Source organism: Elgaria multicarinata, chromosome 1, assembly GCF_023053635.1.
Source record: "Elgaria multicarinata webbii isolate HBS135686 ecotype San Diego chromosome 1, rElgMul1.1.pri, whole genome shotgun sequence".
Classification (NCBI taxonomy): Eukaryota; Metazoa; Chordata; class Lepidosauria; order Squamata; family Anguidae; genus Elgaria; species Elgaria multicarinata.
This window is the reverse complement of record NC_086171.1, coordinates 122,277,231-122,292,988: the sequence shown is the minus strand read 5'-3', so window position 1 is coordinate 122,292,988 and position 15,758 is coordinate 122,277,231. Positions and strand designations below refer to the sequence as shown.

The 15,758-nt window shown below is 41.4% G+C and overlaps 1 protein-coding gene across 1 annotated transcript in view; it reads left to right on the top strand.

The window, feature by feature from the left end:
* Positions 1-15,758, top strand: part of BCAR3 (BCAR3 adaptor protein, NSP family member) — a 100,542-nt gene that overhangs the window by 9,865 nt on the left and 74,919 nt on the right. The window contains exon 2 of the mRNA XM_063135960.1: positions 4,333-4,663. Within this exon, the coding sequence (XP_062992030.1) occupies positions 4,341-4,663 (323 nt within the window). The 5' untranslated portion in view covers positions 4,333-4,340. The remainder of the gene's footprint in view (positions 1-4,332; positions 4,664-15,758) is intronic.

The window sequence follows — 15,758 nt, the reverse complement described above, 5'->3', positions numbered from 1 at the left end:
TGCTTCTATTTTGTTAGTGCCCCTGTTGCCAAAAAGGTGTTAAATCAACAAAGATAAGTATAAGGCCTCTAATGAACTCATTTGAATGTATGGGGCTTAGCTTTAAAAACATCTAATGGAGTGGAGCTAATTTTTGATGGCCATATACTGAGGGCCACCATTTTATTTTCTCAGAATCCCTGGGACGTTGTGTTGCTCCATGTCATTCTTAAGGGGGTGAATGGCAGCTCCCACTGATGGCTCCATTTTTACCACAGAATGCCCCAGAGCAACGCAATGTTTTGGGTCATTCTGGGAAAATAAAATGATGGCCACCAGGAGGTAGCTGCTGGAATCAGCTCTGCTGCTACCAGAAAAAACAACCCCTTCCCACAAATGGGTATGAATAGGATAACAACGCCAAATCCCCTTTGCATCCATTTGTTACTTATGGCATTTGTTCTGTTTCGAATGGAACTTGAACCGAGTGGGCACTATTTGGTTCAGATTTTTATTCATTGTAGATCTTAACAAGTACATCCATGCTTATTAAACCAATTTAGGTTGCTTAGATTTCAGTTGTGGCATAGATATATTCATGGTTTCTGGAAGAAACTTTGATTCTGGCTACAAGGAAGGGAGATGGAACTATTTTAAAGTAGAAAATAGTGTGGAGGAAGCCTGTATTCTATATTTTGCATTATGCGATACTGAGTGAGTTGATTTTTTTCTCCGTTCCAAGTAGAAATAAGGGTTTGCTTTCCACGCCGTTATTTTTATAGTCCTTCTTTTCAGAATAGTAACGTGGAAAAAATATATCTACTAATTATACGCAGATATCCCAGGCCACACCTGGGATTCCTCAACAGGTTGCCAACTGACCAGGTAAAAAAGTCAATCTGTCTTTCTTTTTGACTTCAATAGCAGCTTGACATGTAAAAATCAGCAGGTCAATTTTTTAATGGTGGGGAGATAAATGTCATTGTTTGTGAATTGCTCCTGGTCCAGCTGCAAATAAAGGCACTGTTACAGGAGCTGTTGCCCTGGTTGAAAAGTTAGCAACCCTAACTTTTATTATGAATTTTGTCATGTAAGGAGCTGTCAGATAACAATTGAGGAAAGTTGCCTTAAGGCATATAGTTCCCAGGGTCCCCCACAGCTTTTGTACTTGATTGCACTTCAGCAAACAAGTAACATTCAGAGCTTGTTTCCATATCTCTTTGTAATGAAACCCTCTAGCGGCTTGAGCCAACCTTTGAAGCTGTGTGACTGAGCTGACACTGGCAGGGGAAGAAGAATAAAAGAATATTTTCTACTAGATAATGGTTCTTCAGCTGTATTCCCTTCTGAATGGAATATTGCAGCTTTTAAGGCATTTTGAGGTTTTGTAGCTGTGAAGAGACAAACTTCTGAGAGCTCTTGGGCTCAGCAAAAAGCAACATCTGCAGACATCTTGTGCTGGTTACTTTTATTAGTAAGCAGGTTAACAATGTCTTTGTTCTGGGATATTGGTTTCCATTAGGAATCCCCCTGGGGGAGAAGTAATCCTTTTTGTACCCCCTTTAGGGGTTACATAGAAACATGTTTTTTAGAACAAGGTGTTATAGAAGTGTGTGCTTTATGATGAAGAAAACATCTTATGAGCAACAGTCTTAGTGCCGCTCTCCAAAGGCATAGATCACTTTTCATAATGATGTTTAAGGCTGTAATCCTATACACAGAGTAACCTGTTCGTATAGGACTGCAGTCTTAACAGTGGGACTTGTTAAGACTGAAGAATTTTAAATTCTTAAAACACCAAAACCTAAACATCAAATAGTTTTTTTTTAAAAAAACCTACCAGTCTGAATAGATAAAATAAAACCAGCAGCAACGATATAACAATAAACATTTAAACACAAAATTGTTAAAGGTATTGAAAACAATATTAAAATGACCTTGAAAACCTCTTAAAATGCCTGGTAGAATAAAAAAGGTATTTTCCTGGTGCCAAAAGGTCCACAGTGTAGGTACCAGGTGGGCCCCTTTGGGAAGGGTATTCCATAGTCAGGGTGCCACATCTGAAAAGGCTCTTTCTCTGGTAGCCACCTTTTGAACAACACTTGGCAGGGGCACCCTGAGGAGAACCTCTGAAGATGTCTTCAGAGTAGATAAATATGTTACCCATATGTCACGGAGGGGGCATGGGTCTGTGCTAGACTTCCTGTTTTGCATGCGGAAGGTCCCCGGTTCAATCCCAGGCTTCTCCAGGTAGAGCTAAAAAAAATCTTGTCTGAAACCCTGGAGACCCGCTGCCTGTCACTGTTGACAATAGTGAGCTAGATGGACCAGTTGTCTGACTTGGTGTAAGGCAGTTTCCACTTGGATGATTGTATCTGATCTCTCTGTTATGACCTTGTTTAAAGTACATCTTGCTTGCATCTATTGTAAGTATGCAATTCCATGAATATAAGATTGGTAAGGTCCTGCCTGAAGGTTTATATAGCCACGCACCTTCCTCAAGCCCTACCCTCTTTTCCCCAGCAGCCAATTTTTTGGCCCCTGAAAGCTTCTCTGAAATTGAAGTTGGCCCTTAGGATGAAAGAGGTTCCCTACCTCTGCCTTACATTGTCCCCAAATCTCTGGGACAAATTTTGTTTGTAAGTTGGGTGGGGAGGGGAATTTGTAAAAATTGCCGCCATCATCCACCGTTTGCTGGCAGGAGCATCTCATGGGTAGAGTTCCACTTATGGGAAATCAGGATCCATGCCATAAAAAAATTTTTTGACACTGTACTGAGATGTTGCATCGGAGCGTCCTGAGCTGAATTTGCATCAAGTAGTTTGTGTTTCCCAGGAAAGAACTCCAGTTGCTTGTTCTTGCATCAATAGATCCTTTTGCTTGCAGGCATTTAGAAACATGTGAACTATGCCTGTGCTCCTTAGAGAAGCCTATTTCCTGCAGCACTGAATATTTTTCAAATTGCACCCCTTACTCAGTTTAGATTGGTAATCTCTTAAATTGAGGGTTGTCTTCACAATAGCAGTCCTTTCTGACTACCTAGCTGTAATTGATTCCTCGCTGATGTTTGACCTGCTTAAGAACTTGAGAGTTAAACAACAATTAGGAAGATAAATGTTGTTGGTAATTACAGCCCACCCTCCTGAAATCCTTCAGAACATTTGTGTATGTATGTGTGTTTTGGGTTTTCAACCCCGGATTTATCATGCAACTTGACCTAAACCTTCAAGTCGGTGGGCCTGTTCAGACGACACTCTACGCCATGGTTAGGCCGCTAACCCTTTTGCAGTAAATGGGTAGTGAGTGTGTTTAAATGCGCTTATGTAGCCAACATGGTTAGGAATGGTTCATACAACACGCTAAATCAAGGTTCACATGAAACACTAGGCCATAACGTTTAGCTCAAAATGCTTAACCACCATGGCTTAGTGTATCATCTGATCAGGGTCAGTGTACTGCCAAAGCAATACGTAAAACGTGCCAATGGATGACACCAGTGTACAGTCACAACTTGTAACTGGAGCTGGTGCCACACTGGCTACTAGAGCAGCAGTATCCATCAATGTTGGTAGTGTATCTTTTCCCCTTGCTTTGAACAGAGGTCTCTTTACATCTGGAGGGTCACTAGCTGCCCATCCATACTTTACAAGGTTCAGCATTATTAGGGATAGCTGAGTGGTTGTCAACAACTCTTCATGAGTTTCACCATTAACTCTGGGATCTCCAAGGTGGGATCCTTGGGCACCATAGTGCTGGGATGGTGGCATACTGCAAGGCAAAGTTCTGCCCTCCAGTGCCAGCCCCCATCTCTGCCTTGTGCTTCGATTCTTGGGCGAGTTAGTTTTCCTTTAGTCTCATGACTTTGTTTTTCTGGGAAATGAGTGCTTTTGACCATCCATGCCTGCCATTTTATGAATGGGCAGCCCCGCCCCCATGGCACCCATTTTGTAAGAACAACATTCTCTCAAAATTTCAAATGAGCCCATCAACCCAAAAAGGTTGGGAAGTCCATGCTTCTATTCTCCTCTGTCTTTAATCTTAAAACAACAACAGCACCATGGTAAAACAGGCCAGTGCAAAGCTGGCTAGAGAGCTGCATTAACAACTATGGTGACTGTTGGCAGCCTGCCATTTTAAACCTAGATGTATTTGTGGCAACTTTTCTTAACCTTGGGCTGTCAGTTGTCAACTCTTAATTTTAACACATTTTTTTAAAAAATAACCCACATCTTCCTCTAATGTAAGATGGATGAGCAGTCTGAATGGGGGCTGTTGATCGTGATTTATCCTACCCTGATCGGAGGTTGCTATCAAGTTTTCTAACCTCCACCATGCACTATTTTTGTTTTCTAGAATTGGAAATGATCGCAGCTGGGAAATTTGCAAGTCTCCCAAGAAATATGCAGATGAACCATGAGTTCTCACTGGCCTCTTCTATGGACCTTTTGAGTAGCAAACCATCTCTGGCCACTGAACGTCGCTCAAATGCCTGCAGTGATGTGTCTATTCATGGCACCCTTCCAAGGAAGAAAAAAGGAACCATTCCTGTTGGATCCTATGACACCTTTAGCCACATGGGAACTTTGCCCCACTCCAAAGCGCATCGAACTCAAGGACCTTTGATTCAAGATGTCATAGAGGAGTATCCCCAGAAAAATTGGAAGTATGACAGTTTCCACCACAGGTAAATCGTATTAAATTTAAATCTGCTATGAATGCAGGTTTATTGGCATTTTCAGTGACACTCAAGAGAAATTGCACATGTGTATGTTTCCCAAGGAAAAAACAAGTCTGCATTCCTATACCTCCTTACTCTGGAAGTAAGACCTATTGGACTCAATGAGACTTACTTCTGAGTAGATGTAATTTTAAAGATTACTATGGAATTCATTCAGGTTCTTAAGATGTGCTCTGTGTTTCTTTCCCCCCTATACCTTTGTTTAACCCAGATTCCATCATTTCATATTGTAATAATGTGAGAGTTTGGGCACGTTGTGTGTTGTATTTTTCAAGGCCCACTCAAGTTGATTTCATTCTTCAGTCTGAAGCTCTAAACCTGTTCTTAAGCAACTTCCAGCTGTTTTGTGTCTCTTCCTGCAGCAGCTGAATTTATTTCTCCCTGTGCCTGCATATAGCCACTGTTGTCTTCTTAGATATTTTGCCTCATTTGCTTTTACAGAGCAGCCATTTCTTTCTATTTTATTTCATTTATTAAACACCACATAAAATACATTTCTATAGGAGATTTGCAACTTAAACATCATAATCCAAATACAGTTGGAATAAAATAAACAATAGAGAACTAATAAACGTGCCTAATATATCTGTGTGTATGTTGTGAGTGGTGGGCACAGTGGGTCACTGGCACAAAAAAGCAAACTTCATTGCCTGAGTTCCAACCCACCCTCCGACCCTGAAGAAACACGAGCATGTCTTTTAGCCCTCTTTCCTCCATACTGAGCCCTAATTGGAACCAACATTACATTTGATGCTCATCCTTTTCAGCATGACTATGGCGATGTTCATTGTGTTCCTTTTGCATTGGCCAGTTGCTCTTTCTTATGCTTTTGTGGTCAATTCAGGAAGTGCCTTTTGGCCTTCTTCTTTTTCTTCTTCTTTTTTTAGACAGACTAACAGATGTGTCTGTCTTTCACCACACAAACAAAAGCAACTAGCATCTGGCACATAAAATGCATCTTTGTCTGTTTTGACCGCTGCTTGTGACAACAGCCTTCATGCCTTCCTTTTTTAAAATTTAATTTAATTTTTTTAATGTCTTCATTTTCATTTAATACACTGGAGGTTCTGTCTTATTTTGCAGAACCTAGGCATCATTCCCTGACTTTGAGATGGGGTAACAAGGAAGGGAAGCCATGTGTTGGCATAAAAATCAGGTGTACGAAATAATTTAACTCAAGTAATTTGTATGAACAGGCTGTATACCATTTTATTAGGGTTGTCTTAATTCAAAAACTTAATAGTAAAGGGTATGATCTGCTGGGTTGGCATGACCCATCTCTTCCTGCCCACGCACCGTAGCAGCCAGTGAAGTCCTGGCAAATCCCTGGCATGCCTGGCGTTGGAAGCACAAGGGGTGCAGCTGCTGGGCGACAGCTGCCAGTATTCCTGCAGCTGTTTGGAGCCGCTGCCTGCCATTGCTCCTGTACAGGAACAATGATACTGTAGGCTCAAGGCCCTTGCTTTGGGGTTGGGTGGCTGGCTAGCTGGCTGGGTTGTGATTTGATTAAACAGTTTCTGAATATCTGGAGTTTGGGGAGATTGAAAAGGCTGGGGGTTTCAGCACACTACCCTAAAGTAGAGCCCACACATGGGAGGGACAAAGGGGTACACTTGTCCAGGGCTTGTAGGCTCTGCTTATGCTGCGAGCCCATTATTATGAGGAAAGCACCAGGGCTGAATTGTAGACCAGCCTTCCTCAACTTGGGGCTATCTAGATGTTTTGGACTACAATTCCCATCAGCCCTCCACCAGCATGCTTAATGGTCAGGGTTGATGGGAGTTGATATCCAAACCATCAGGAGGGCCCAGTTTGGGAGAAGGCTGTTATAGATAATTCCTGAGGGTGTTTATGCATTTCTACCAATTTCCATGTATCTTTTTGGGGTGTCCAATTCTGGTAAAGTCTTTTGAGATTTTAAAGAAGCAATCAGAAGCAGTGTTAAAACAGAACAAGAAACTTTATTTATGTATTAGCCATCTTTATAATTGTATGGGAAGCTCTTGGACTTATTTGACAAACAGCAAGATTTGTGACTCCCTGTGGGATATACTTTCTCAGGAACTCCGCAGGATTGGAGATAGGTTAGAGTTGTTACAATCTTTTAAAAGTGGGGAAAGGAGGATTCTGGAAACTAAAGACTGTTCAAACTGACTCTATTTGGACTTAACAACAGTGTTTGGTGGCAATTTGTTGGTTAACCCACGAATTGCAGGGATGCTTGATATGTGTGAGCCCCTTTCAGTTTCCAGCAACAACCTATGAATCTGGCATTTGTAAACTGTTTCTGTAACATCTGAACTCAGGCGTTTGAGGTCATTCGAGGGTTAAACAACCACAATTTAAACTCAATAATAAACCATGGGTTAATTAATCCAAAATCTGCTGCTGAATGCTGCCATTGCATCTGAACAAGGCCTCTGATTTCGATAACAGGGAAGATTATAAAGGAATCTGCTTGTTAATATTTTGATGCAATGCGGTTATTAATAGAATCCAACATGAATTTGTTGAGAATGCATTTCACCAGCCTGATCTTTTTGATCAGCTTCCTAGCTTAGTGAGTTGTTTGAATGCTGTTATTTATTTTGTTTTCAGCAACACATTTGACAAAGTTCACCATTATATTTTGGTTATGAAGCTGGTTAAATGTGGACAAGCTTATAATGCCATCGGATAGGTTAAGAGCTGGTTAGAAAACAAAGAGTGCCCATTAGCATGTGGAGTCCTACTCCTTGGTTCTGTCCTGGGCCCAGGACTCTTCAACATTTTTAGCAATGACCTGGTTCTCACCTAACAGCAATTTGTGGGTTATTTAACCCAGAATTGCCAAAATCTAGTGGGAGTGAGTGTGTTGCTTCCAATGTGCTCTGCTTTCAATTAACAACCCACAATCACTCATTTGTAGGTTGTCGGTGTGACACCTGAACCCAGACACCCTGGTTGTTTAGCAGTTAAACAACCTACTGTTAACCCAAGCACAAATCATTTGCTTGTTCCCACTTGTGCCTGACAACCTATGGCTTTAACAATCCATGCATTGACATTAATGTGTTAATCAGTTCAATTAGTTAGATGAATGGATGGAGGGAATCCTTATCAGATTTGTGGATGATACAAAACTAAGAGGAATAGGTAATACTTCAGAAGACAGGAGTAAATTCGATGGAAAGCCATGCTGAAACTAACAAAATGAAATTCAACAGAAACTAATGCAGAGGCCTAGGTTTAGGTACCCAAAAAAAGTAAAAGAAGTCAAAAGCACAATTACAGCATGGGGGATACCTGGCATGGCAGTAGTAAATGTGAAAAGGATCTTGGAATTGTAGTTGATCAGAAGTCAAATACAAGTCAACAAAATATATAGCTGCAAAAAGGGCTAATGCTATTTTGGGCTGCATTAAAAGAGCCACAGTTTCCAAATCACAAGGAGTAATAGTTCCACTTTATTCTTCACTAGTCAGATCTCATCTGGAGAATTATATTCAACTTTGGGTGTCACGCTTTAAGAAGGGAGTAGATAGAAAGGCTTTAGAAGATGGTTAGGGGTATGGGAAACAAGTCCCATGAGGAAAGGCTGATGGAACTGGGTATGTTTAGCTTGAGGAAGAGAAGAGGACACTGGAGGTCTTCAAGAAGAGCTTGGGCAACCATCTGTTGGGAATGCTTTAGCTCTGGATTTCCTGCATAGGTTGGACCAGAGCCCCTCTAACTCTGTGATTCAGTAAGCCCCAGAGAGCCTTCAGGCTCATCTACACCAAGCAGGTTATTCTTCTATGAAAATGGTATGAAAGCGGTATATAAAAGGCAGGAGCCACACCACTGCTTTATAATGGTATTGAAGTGCACTGCAGGATCTACACTACTGCTTTATAATGGTACTGAAGTACACTGACAACTGTTGGGGCCCATGACACATCTACACCAAGCAGGATATAACACTATGAAAGTGGTAAGAAAGCAGTATATGGTATGTGTCAATGGGCCCCAACAGTTGTCAGTGCACATCAGTACCACTATAAAGCAGTAGTGTGGCTCCTGCCTTTTACATACCTCTTTCATATCACTTTCATAGTGGGATATCCTGCTTGGTGTAGATGAGCCCTTAGTGCCTGCTGGCATTTCATGTGCCCATGCAGGAGAGCCAACAGTATGTAGTAGCTGATTGGCAGGCAGGAAAGAGGGCCAAGCACCCATAATAATCAGGGAAATTGAGATCCTAAGAATAGTGGTACCCAGTAATGCTGCTGGGATTTGCAGGCCCCAGAACTTATGTGAGTCAATAGGTTTGGTCTCCAAAGGGCATAGAACAGCTGGTATTAGAAACTTAGGTATGGGGAACAGCATCTAAAGGGCATGTGTTGATTGTGTATAATTTACATACATAAATTCCATACTGCCATGTCGGCCCATAAATACAAATTAGGCAGCCAGAAATGTAAGGAATGTAAACAGGCAAGTGAGGGTTAGGCGGTGGGGCGAGGGGAGGACATATTACAAGTTTATAGCTGCCATAAAGGAGTGATGGTTAGTTGCGCCCCTGCAGTGCTGCATATTGCAACAGATTTATGGGTCAGGAACAAAATGAATAGCTTGTCCCCACCTTCAGTAGATTTCCAGGTTTTATGAACACATTGTGTTGTAGGTCTAATTTTTACTGAACCTTTGTCTGGGCCATTTAAGACTGCAAGTGGAGTTTGTTTGTTTAAAAAAATTGTTTTTATGTAGAAAATGGTTGGAGAAAAGGGCAAGCTAGATCCCTTCTATCTGGCATCTTGTTTTCTTTGAGGAGGGATTTTTTTTTTCTGGTGAGGTATGAAAGATTTTTCAGTTCTGTTGAACCTTCCATTTGCAGTCTCTATAGACCAGACACAAGTTGACTAGTCCTTGGTGTGGACTAGGCCTTAAATTTAAGATGGTCGTGTGTGTGTGTAAGATTAATATAACTGCATGGTTAATGTCTTGGAATGATTGTAGAGCACCAGGTTGGGAAAAGGCTGATGTAAACAGATGGAGATTTCATCCTACATTTCCATCCATTTGTGATTCTCTCTTTTGAATAATGCAACTTTGTTTTCTATCCAGGCCACATGCCTTTCCTTCAGCAGCATTGATCTCTGTCCCCAGTAATAATTTTTTTCCATGTCACAACTTTTTGGTTTGCTCATCTTGGTGTTTGGATTGTTGACACCAAGTATATCTGTTCAGCCTGGAACTCAATATCCAACTTTTCCAATAATCTTAAAAACAACAGCAAAAAAACCCCAAAACCCACCAACCCATTATTTTGGTTATTGTAGCCACAAACTGTTTTAATTTAGAAAACAGTGGTAGGGTATGTGTTTATGCTGTGACATTGTTTACGACTGCCCAACAGCTATTGAGTCACGAAGGGAGGCTGTGGATTCCTTAGCTCTGGAAACGTTAAAAAGCAGCTGTACATAATCTTCTCCCAGGGTGGCTCGTGTTAATCCCATTTCCATGCAGCCTACAGATGATTAATGCTGTCACCACGGAAGAGAAAGAAGGGTGTGGGAAAGAGACCCTTCTGAACAATAGTTCTGTGAATTTGTGACAATGCTTTTTAAAAATACATTGCAGTAAATTGTAAAGAAGAAAGAAAGGCCTGTTTCTATGTTGTCTTTTGAGCTTTTTGGTTAGAAAAAAAGTCCTTCTACTCCCAGCATGCGCCAGCCTGCCATGCTGGCTGAGGCATGCTGGGAGCTGTAGGAATTCCCCCCCCCCCCGTATAAACATGCATACGATTTCCCCCCAAAAGTACCAAGTCCTAATGTTAGGATTTACGGTGTGAAAGTGAATATATAAAATTTGTAAACGTCATCAGTTGTACACCAATGTTACAAAATATATCTAGGAATTATGAATTGTCTAAAAGCTACAAGACACTGGTGAATGTTGACAGTTATTCCGATTGTGTGTATGTATTGTGGAAATATATATGTATGTATATATGCTTTCCCCAACCTGGTGCTTGACTGCAGCTCCCTATCCAACTTAGACTTTCACAAAATTCATCTTAGACGGTCAGCATTCATATTTGAATGTTGAATATTCAGGGCCAAGCTACACATAATATGGGAGACCTGTGAAAATCTTTTATCTTTTCTTTTAAAAAAACCTTGCATTACTTGTGATTTGGATTGGGGCGGAATCACCGTGGCCACTGTCCAATTTGTCCTTCCAGCATGGCTGCTTTTAAGTGAAGGCATTGAGAGACCCTACCTCAGAACTTCTGCTTCATATGTCATTTGGCCTTCACTCTCACATATTATGTTGGCATCCTAAACTGATTTGCAAGTTACCTATACTTCTTCATCATGTATCCATGTTGCATACTTAATACATGCTGGAATGTTTTGGTTACAAAACCTTCAGTGAAGGTGGTGCATAACCTTCCACCTTGCACCAATTGACTAAGGTTCTGCTTGTACACTTACTGAACTGTGGTCCCTCTTCAAGTGGTTTAACAAATGGGCATGGATCTACTCTACTACACACAAAGGTATGGTCCCAGTCATGTGTTCATGGACCTGTGGGGGTGGGGAAGACTCTTTATTGTCAACAGTTGATTCACCAGAAACCTACCATCTTGGGATGGAGATCCATAGCTTGGGTGTCACCACAGAAGAAGCCCGAATCTAGCACTCCCACTCAGAAGGTGGGGACACCGAGAGCAGGGCTTCCTCTGCAGATCTTCACAATCAGACAGGTTCACATGGGACCAGGCAGCCCTTCGCATTGTTGTGGAGGAATCTTTTCAGAGGCTCACTACTTGTTTGAACTGGTTTGTGAACTTATTGGCTTGTTTCACTTTGCTTTTTACTGGGAAATACAGGCAGGCTGAGATACTATCAGTAGAAGAATGCCCTATTGCTTTCTCACTGGTCTTACTTCATCTAAGCAATTCACTTGTTGGTATAGTGTGTAAAGATTGCAGTTCCTGCCCCCAAGAAAGCAGGAACGTGGCCAGTTAAGCCCATTTATTATGTTGTAGTGTTATGGCGGGTGATGTAGATGCCAATTTTATGTATCTTCTGTCTTTTTTATTGTAGCATATTGTGGTTTTATTAGGATTTTTTTTAAAAAATTATATTTTGCAAACCACCCTAGTACGATAAAATGAAGGCTGGTAACAAAGAGCTTTTGACTTTTATGTGGGTAGTGGCTTGACTAACTATAGCATCATCTTGGAAAAAGGAAATAGCAAATCCAGTGCCAATTTGCTGGAATAAGATATGGTCCATCGTCCTGATGGAGAAATTGACCAACCAAGTTAGGCTACAATAGTCTGAAAACCACAAGCATATCTTCTACAAAAATTGAGCAGCTTTCATAGTTTTTACAAATAATTCAAATAGTACAGAACCTACATATTCTCATGGATCCTGTTGGAAAGATGTCTTAGCATATATGAATGAATCTAATAATTATTTACTAATGAAGTAATTTAATTTTTATGTAAACTTGGAATCCTGAAATTAAGTTGAAAAATAATTCAGTTCTAGAAATGTAATGTAGCCAGTGATTGTTTTGTTATGTTTATTGGTTTATATATTCATAATGAAACAATATGTTTTGTATCAATTTTCTATATGAAAACACAAGAAAAATATTTGAAAAGAATAAATAAAATGATGGCTGGTATATAAATATTTTAAATGAATGAATAAATGCAGGTGGGAATTTCTCTTGTACTTAAACACATGGTAATTTGTGAAGCTTCTGTAAGTCTGAAAGAGGACATGCATTCCTGCTTTTTCCTGGACAAATATAGTGTTTAGTTGGCCTGATACAGTAAACATGTTTGGATGTCACAACAGCCCACGGTGATTAATTTACCTGCGGAGGCTGTCACATTGTGATGGTTAGCCGTGGCCGCCATTTTTTGCATGGCGCCTGGTTTGCCATAGCTTGATGTGTCATGTGAACCCAGGAAGCAGGGTTTGTTTGAAAGTTAGACTACCCTCAAATAACCCTAAAACAAACTATGGGTTAGCTGAGGGTTGTCTGTCCTCAAACAACCCATGCCACCTGGTTTCACATGACACAACAAGCCACAGCAAGCCCAGCATGATTCAACACCTCCCCCCATGGGTAAATTAAGTCACGGTGGGCTGTTGTGTCATGCAAGCTAGGTCATTGATTCCCAAACTCTGTTCATAGGCACATTTAGTGCTGAAAGAGAACTGTTAGTATGACACACAATTTAATTCACAATCTTCTGTGAGCCCTAAAATACCTGCCCACAGAGGAGTCTTGCCTTTTTCTCTGTTTGAATCACTGCTCTGGCCTGGACCTCTAACCAACTTCTGCTATGGGTGGGGTACTTATTCCATGTCGTGTAATAATTGAGTCATTCAGTCATTCCTGAAGCAACGGAATAACATACCCACAGATGAGGATGCCTGTGACTTTTCTACGTGCTTTGAACTCAGTGCTGGCTCCAGGTTTTGGGGAGGCCCTTGAGCGAATGCCACCTCTTTGCTGCTGTTACGATTGCCTGTTCACTTGCCCTCCTGCGCTGGGCCCAGTTTGCACGGCCAGCCAGAGGGAGAGGGTCAGATGAGTGGAGGCTGCTGTTGCTCCTTTTTGGTTTTGCCTGAGCTCGCATGCTTAGAGAGGGCAGAAGCACAGGCAGCAAGAGCAAGGAGGTGGTCAGCATTGGGCCCCTCTCTCAGGGAGTGGGCCTTGGCGGGTGCTTAAATCTACTTTTGAGCACATGGTTGAGGTAGCTTGGTTGATTACAATTGTCCCGATTAAACTGTGGCTTTTTGGTTCTGTAATCCTAGTACCTGATGAATTAAAATATGTTTAGCTAGGATTCAGGAACAAAAACTCCAAATAAAACCATAACAGATTAAGTAATATTATGTGAAAAGGCAGAGGGAAGCAGAGAAGAAAAATGCAAGTGGGTCTCTGGAATGTACAATGCCCTTTAGGCTACCTCTGTGTACTAAGTTCAGGTTTTTTTATTTAAAAATTCCTTTCTTATCTCATGATGCTTGGTCAAGTCATCATTCAGTATCAACTATTTAAATAAAGGTATTTCAAAAATTACGCAGAGAAGAATTGCTGCTATTAACACGCTTGTTGAGATTATGTTCTAGAAAGCTTTATGGTTATCTGTATAAAGCAGTATCTTGAAGTTTCTCCACACAGTGGAGGGTTTAGTTGTAGAATATGTGCTCTGTATGTGGAAGCTTCTTATATCTGCATTTATTTGTTTATTTAAAATATGTTTAGGCTGCCCTGTGGGACAAAAGTCCAATAAAGGGGGCTTAAAAATTAAAAATAAGATCTTACATAAACCAAATAAACATGGAGTTAACAGTAGTTTCATATCGATAGTAAGCTTCGGAGACAAAATAGATCCTTTACAGCATGCCAAAGGCTGTGTGCTAAAGACCATGGGGCAGCACAGAAGTCCCCCAGCACCATCTTCTACAAATCTCTCTCCAGGAAGGACTGCAGCCAACACAATACTGTGCCTCCCAAACACAGTCCAGCCGGGAGACCTAGAAGGATACCATGTTTGATGGTAACCAATGTTGCTGAGAGGTTCAGGGGAACCAATAGGGTCATACTTCTACCCCACCCATTCCCTAGAGTAAGAAATCCACCAAGGCAACCAAGGATGCTTCCGTCCCATGCCAGGCCTGAAATGAGATTAAAATGGATCCAGATACTTGGTACCCTCCAAAGTCTGCTGGATTTGAGAAGCCACCCCTTGCTGCAATACTTTGCCCAAGAATAGAAGGATGGAGACTGGGATAATTACCCCAGATCATAGGATCAAGGATTCTCCCCCCCGCCCCGGAAGGAATGTCACCATGGCCTCCTTAATGATGGTAGGGACGGCATTCTCACTCGGAGAGACTTCAACCAGCTACAAGATCCATCAGACCTGACTGATTTCAGTGGACAAGAATAGCAGAGATCTAGAAGACATTCGGCAGTCCTCAAGGTATCTTGTCCTGGAGGACTCAGCTTGTACAATCCATAACCACAGGATCAGATGGTGTCTTAGCTCTATCTGCCTTCTACTCTGTTACAATTATGGCATCCAAGTTGGCCATAGATGCGAGTGTTTTATCTGCAAAATGTAATGCAAATTGGTCACTGTGGGGCCTTTGAGGGTTGTATCTACTGTGCCCACATCAACCAGACTCTTTAGGACCCAAGGAAACTCCACTGATACTGTGTGGATGCAGTGGTGGAAGAAAACCACTGAACCGCCCAGAGAGCTCCGGCTATTGGGCGATATAGAAATGTAATAAATAAATAAATAAATAAATAAATAAAAGTAAGACATCTTCACCTCCATCACTGCCACAGAATATATCTACACATAGGTTCTCACCTGTGTCCAGTCAGATTCATTATATGTTTTCTGCCACTTGCACTCCAGCAGTTGACCCAAACATTTCATTGCCTACACCTCCTCAGTATACCAAGGATCTGATCATGAATGGCTTGACCAAAGACATTTAGGAGCCATTGTATCAATGGCTCCAGCCATCCCCTCATTCTAAGCAGCAACTAGGGCCTCAGCATGTATATAGATATTTACTAATTTATAGAAGACAGTAACCTGGACCCAACTGTATACATTGCACCTGTAACTGCATGTGTCCTCCTGGTGAAATCACTGGTGATGGTGGTAGTCATCTATTCAGGGATAGAATGGAGGGTGGTTAAATCCATTGCCTTGCTAACACCTGATCAGCTGTGTTGGGCTATTGTCAGCCCAAATCTAAGTTGGAGATCCACTGACATTGCCCAGGTCAGGTCAATTAGTTCACATGCAGCATCTATTTGCACACAGTTATTCATCCAGCTATCAAGTAAAGCAAGCAAAAGCTTGCTTTGGTATAAGTGTGTGCATCTGCCCGCTATACTAACAGGATGTAGGGGAATATCCTTTGCTAATAAAGACATCTTCAATCCAAAACGTGTGTTTAAAAGTAATTGTTTTGTTTAAGGTTGCAATCCTATACCCACTCAAACGGAAGTCTGCCCC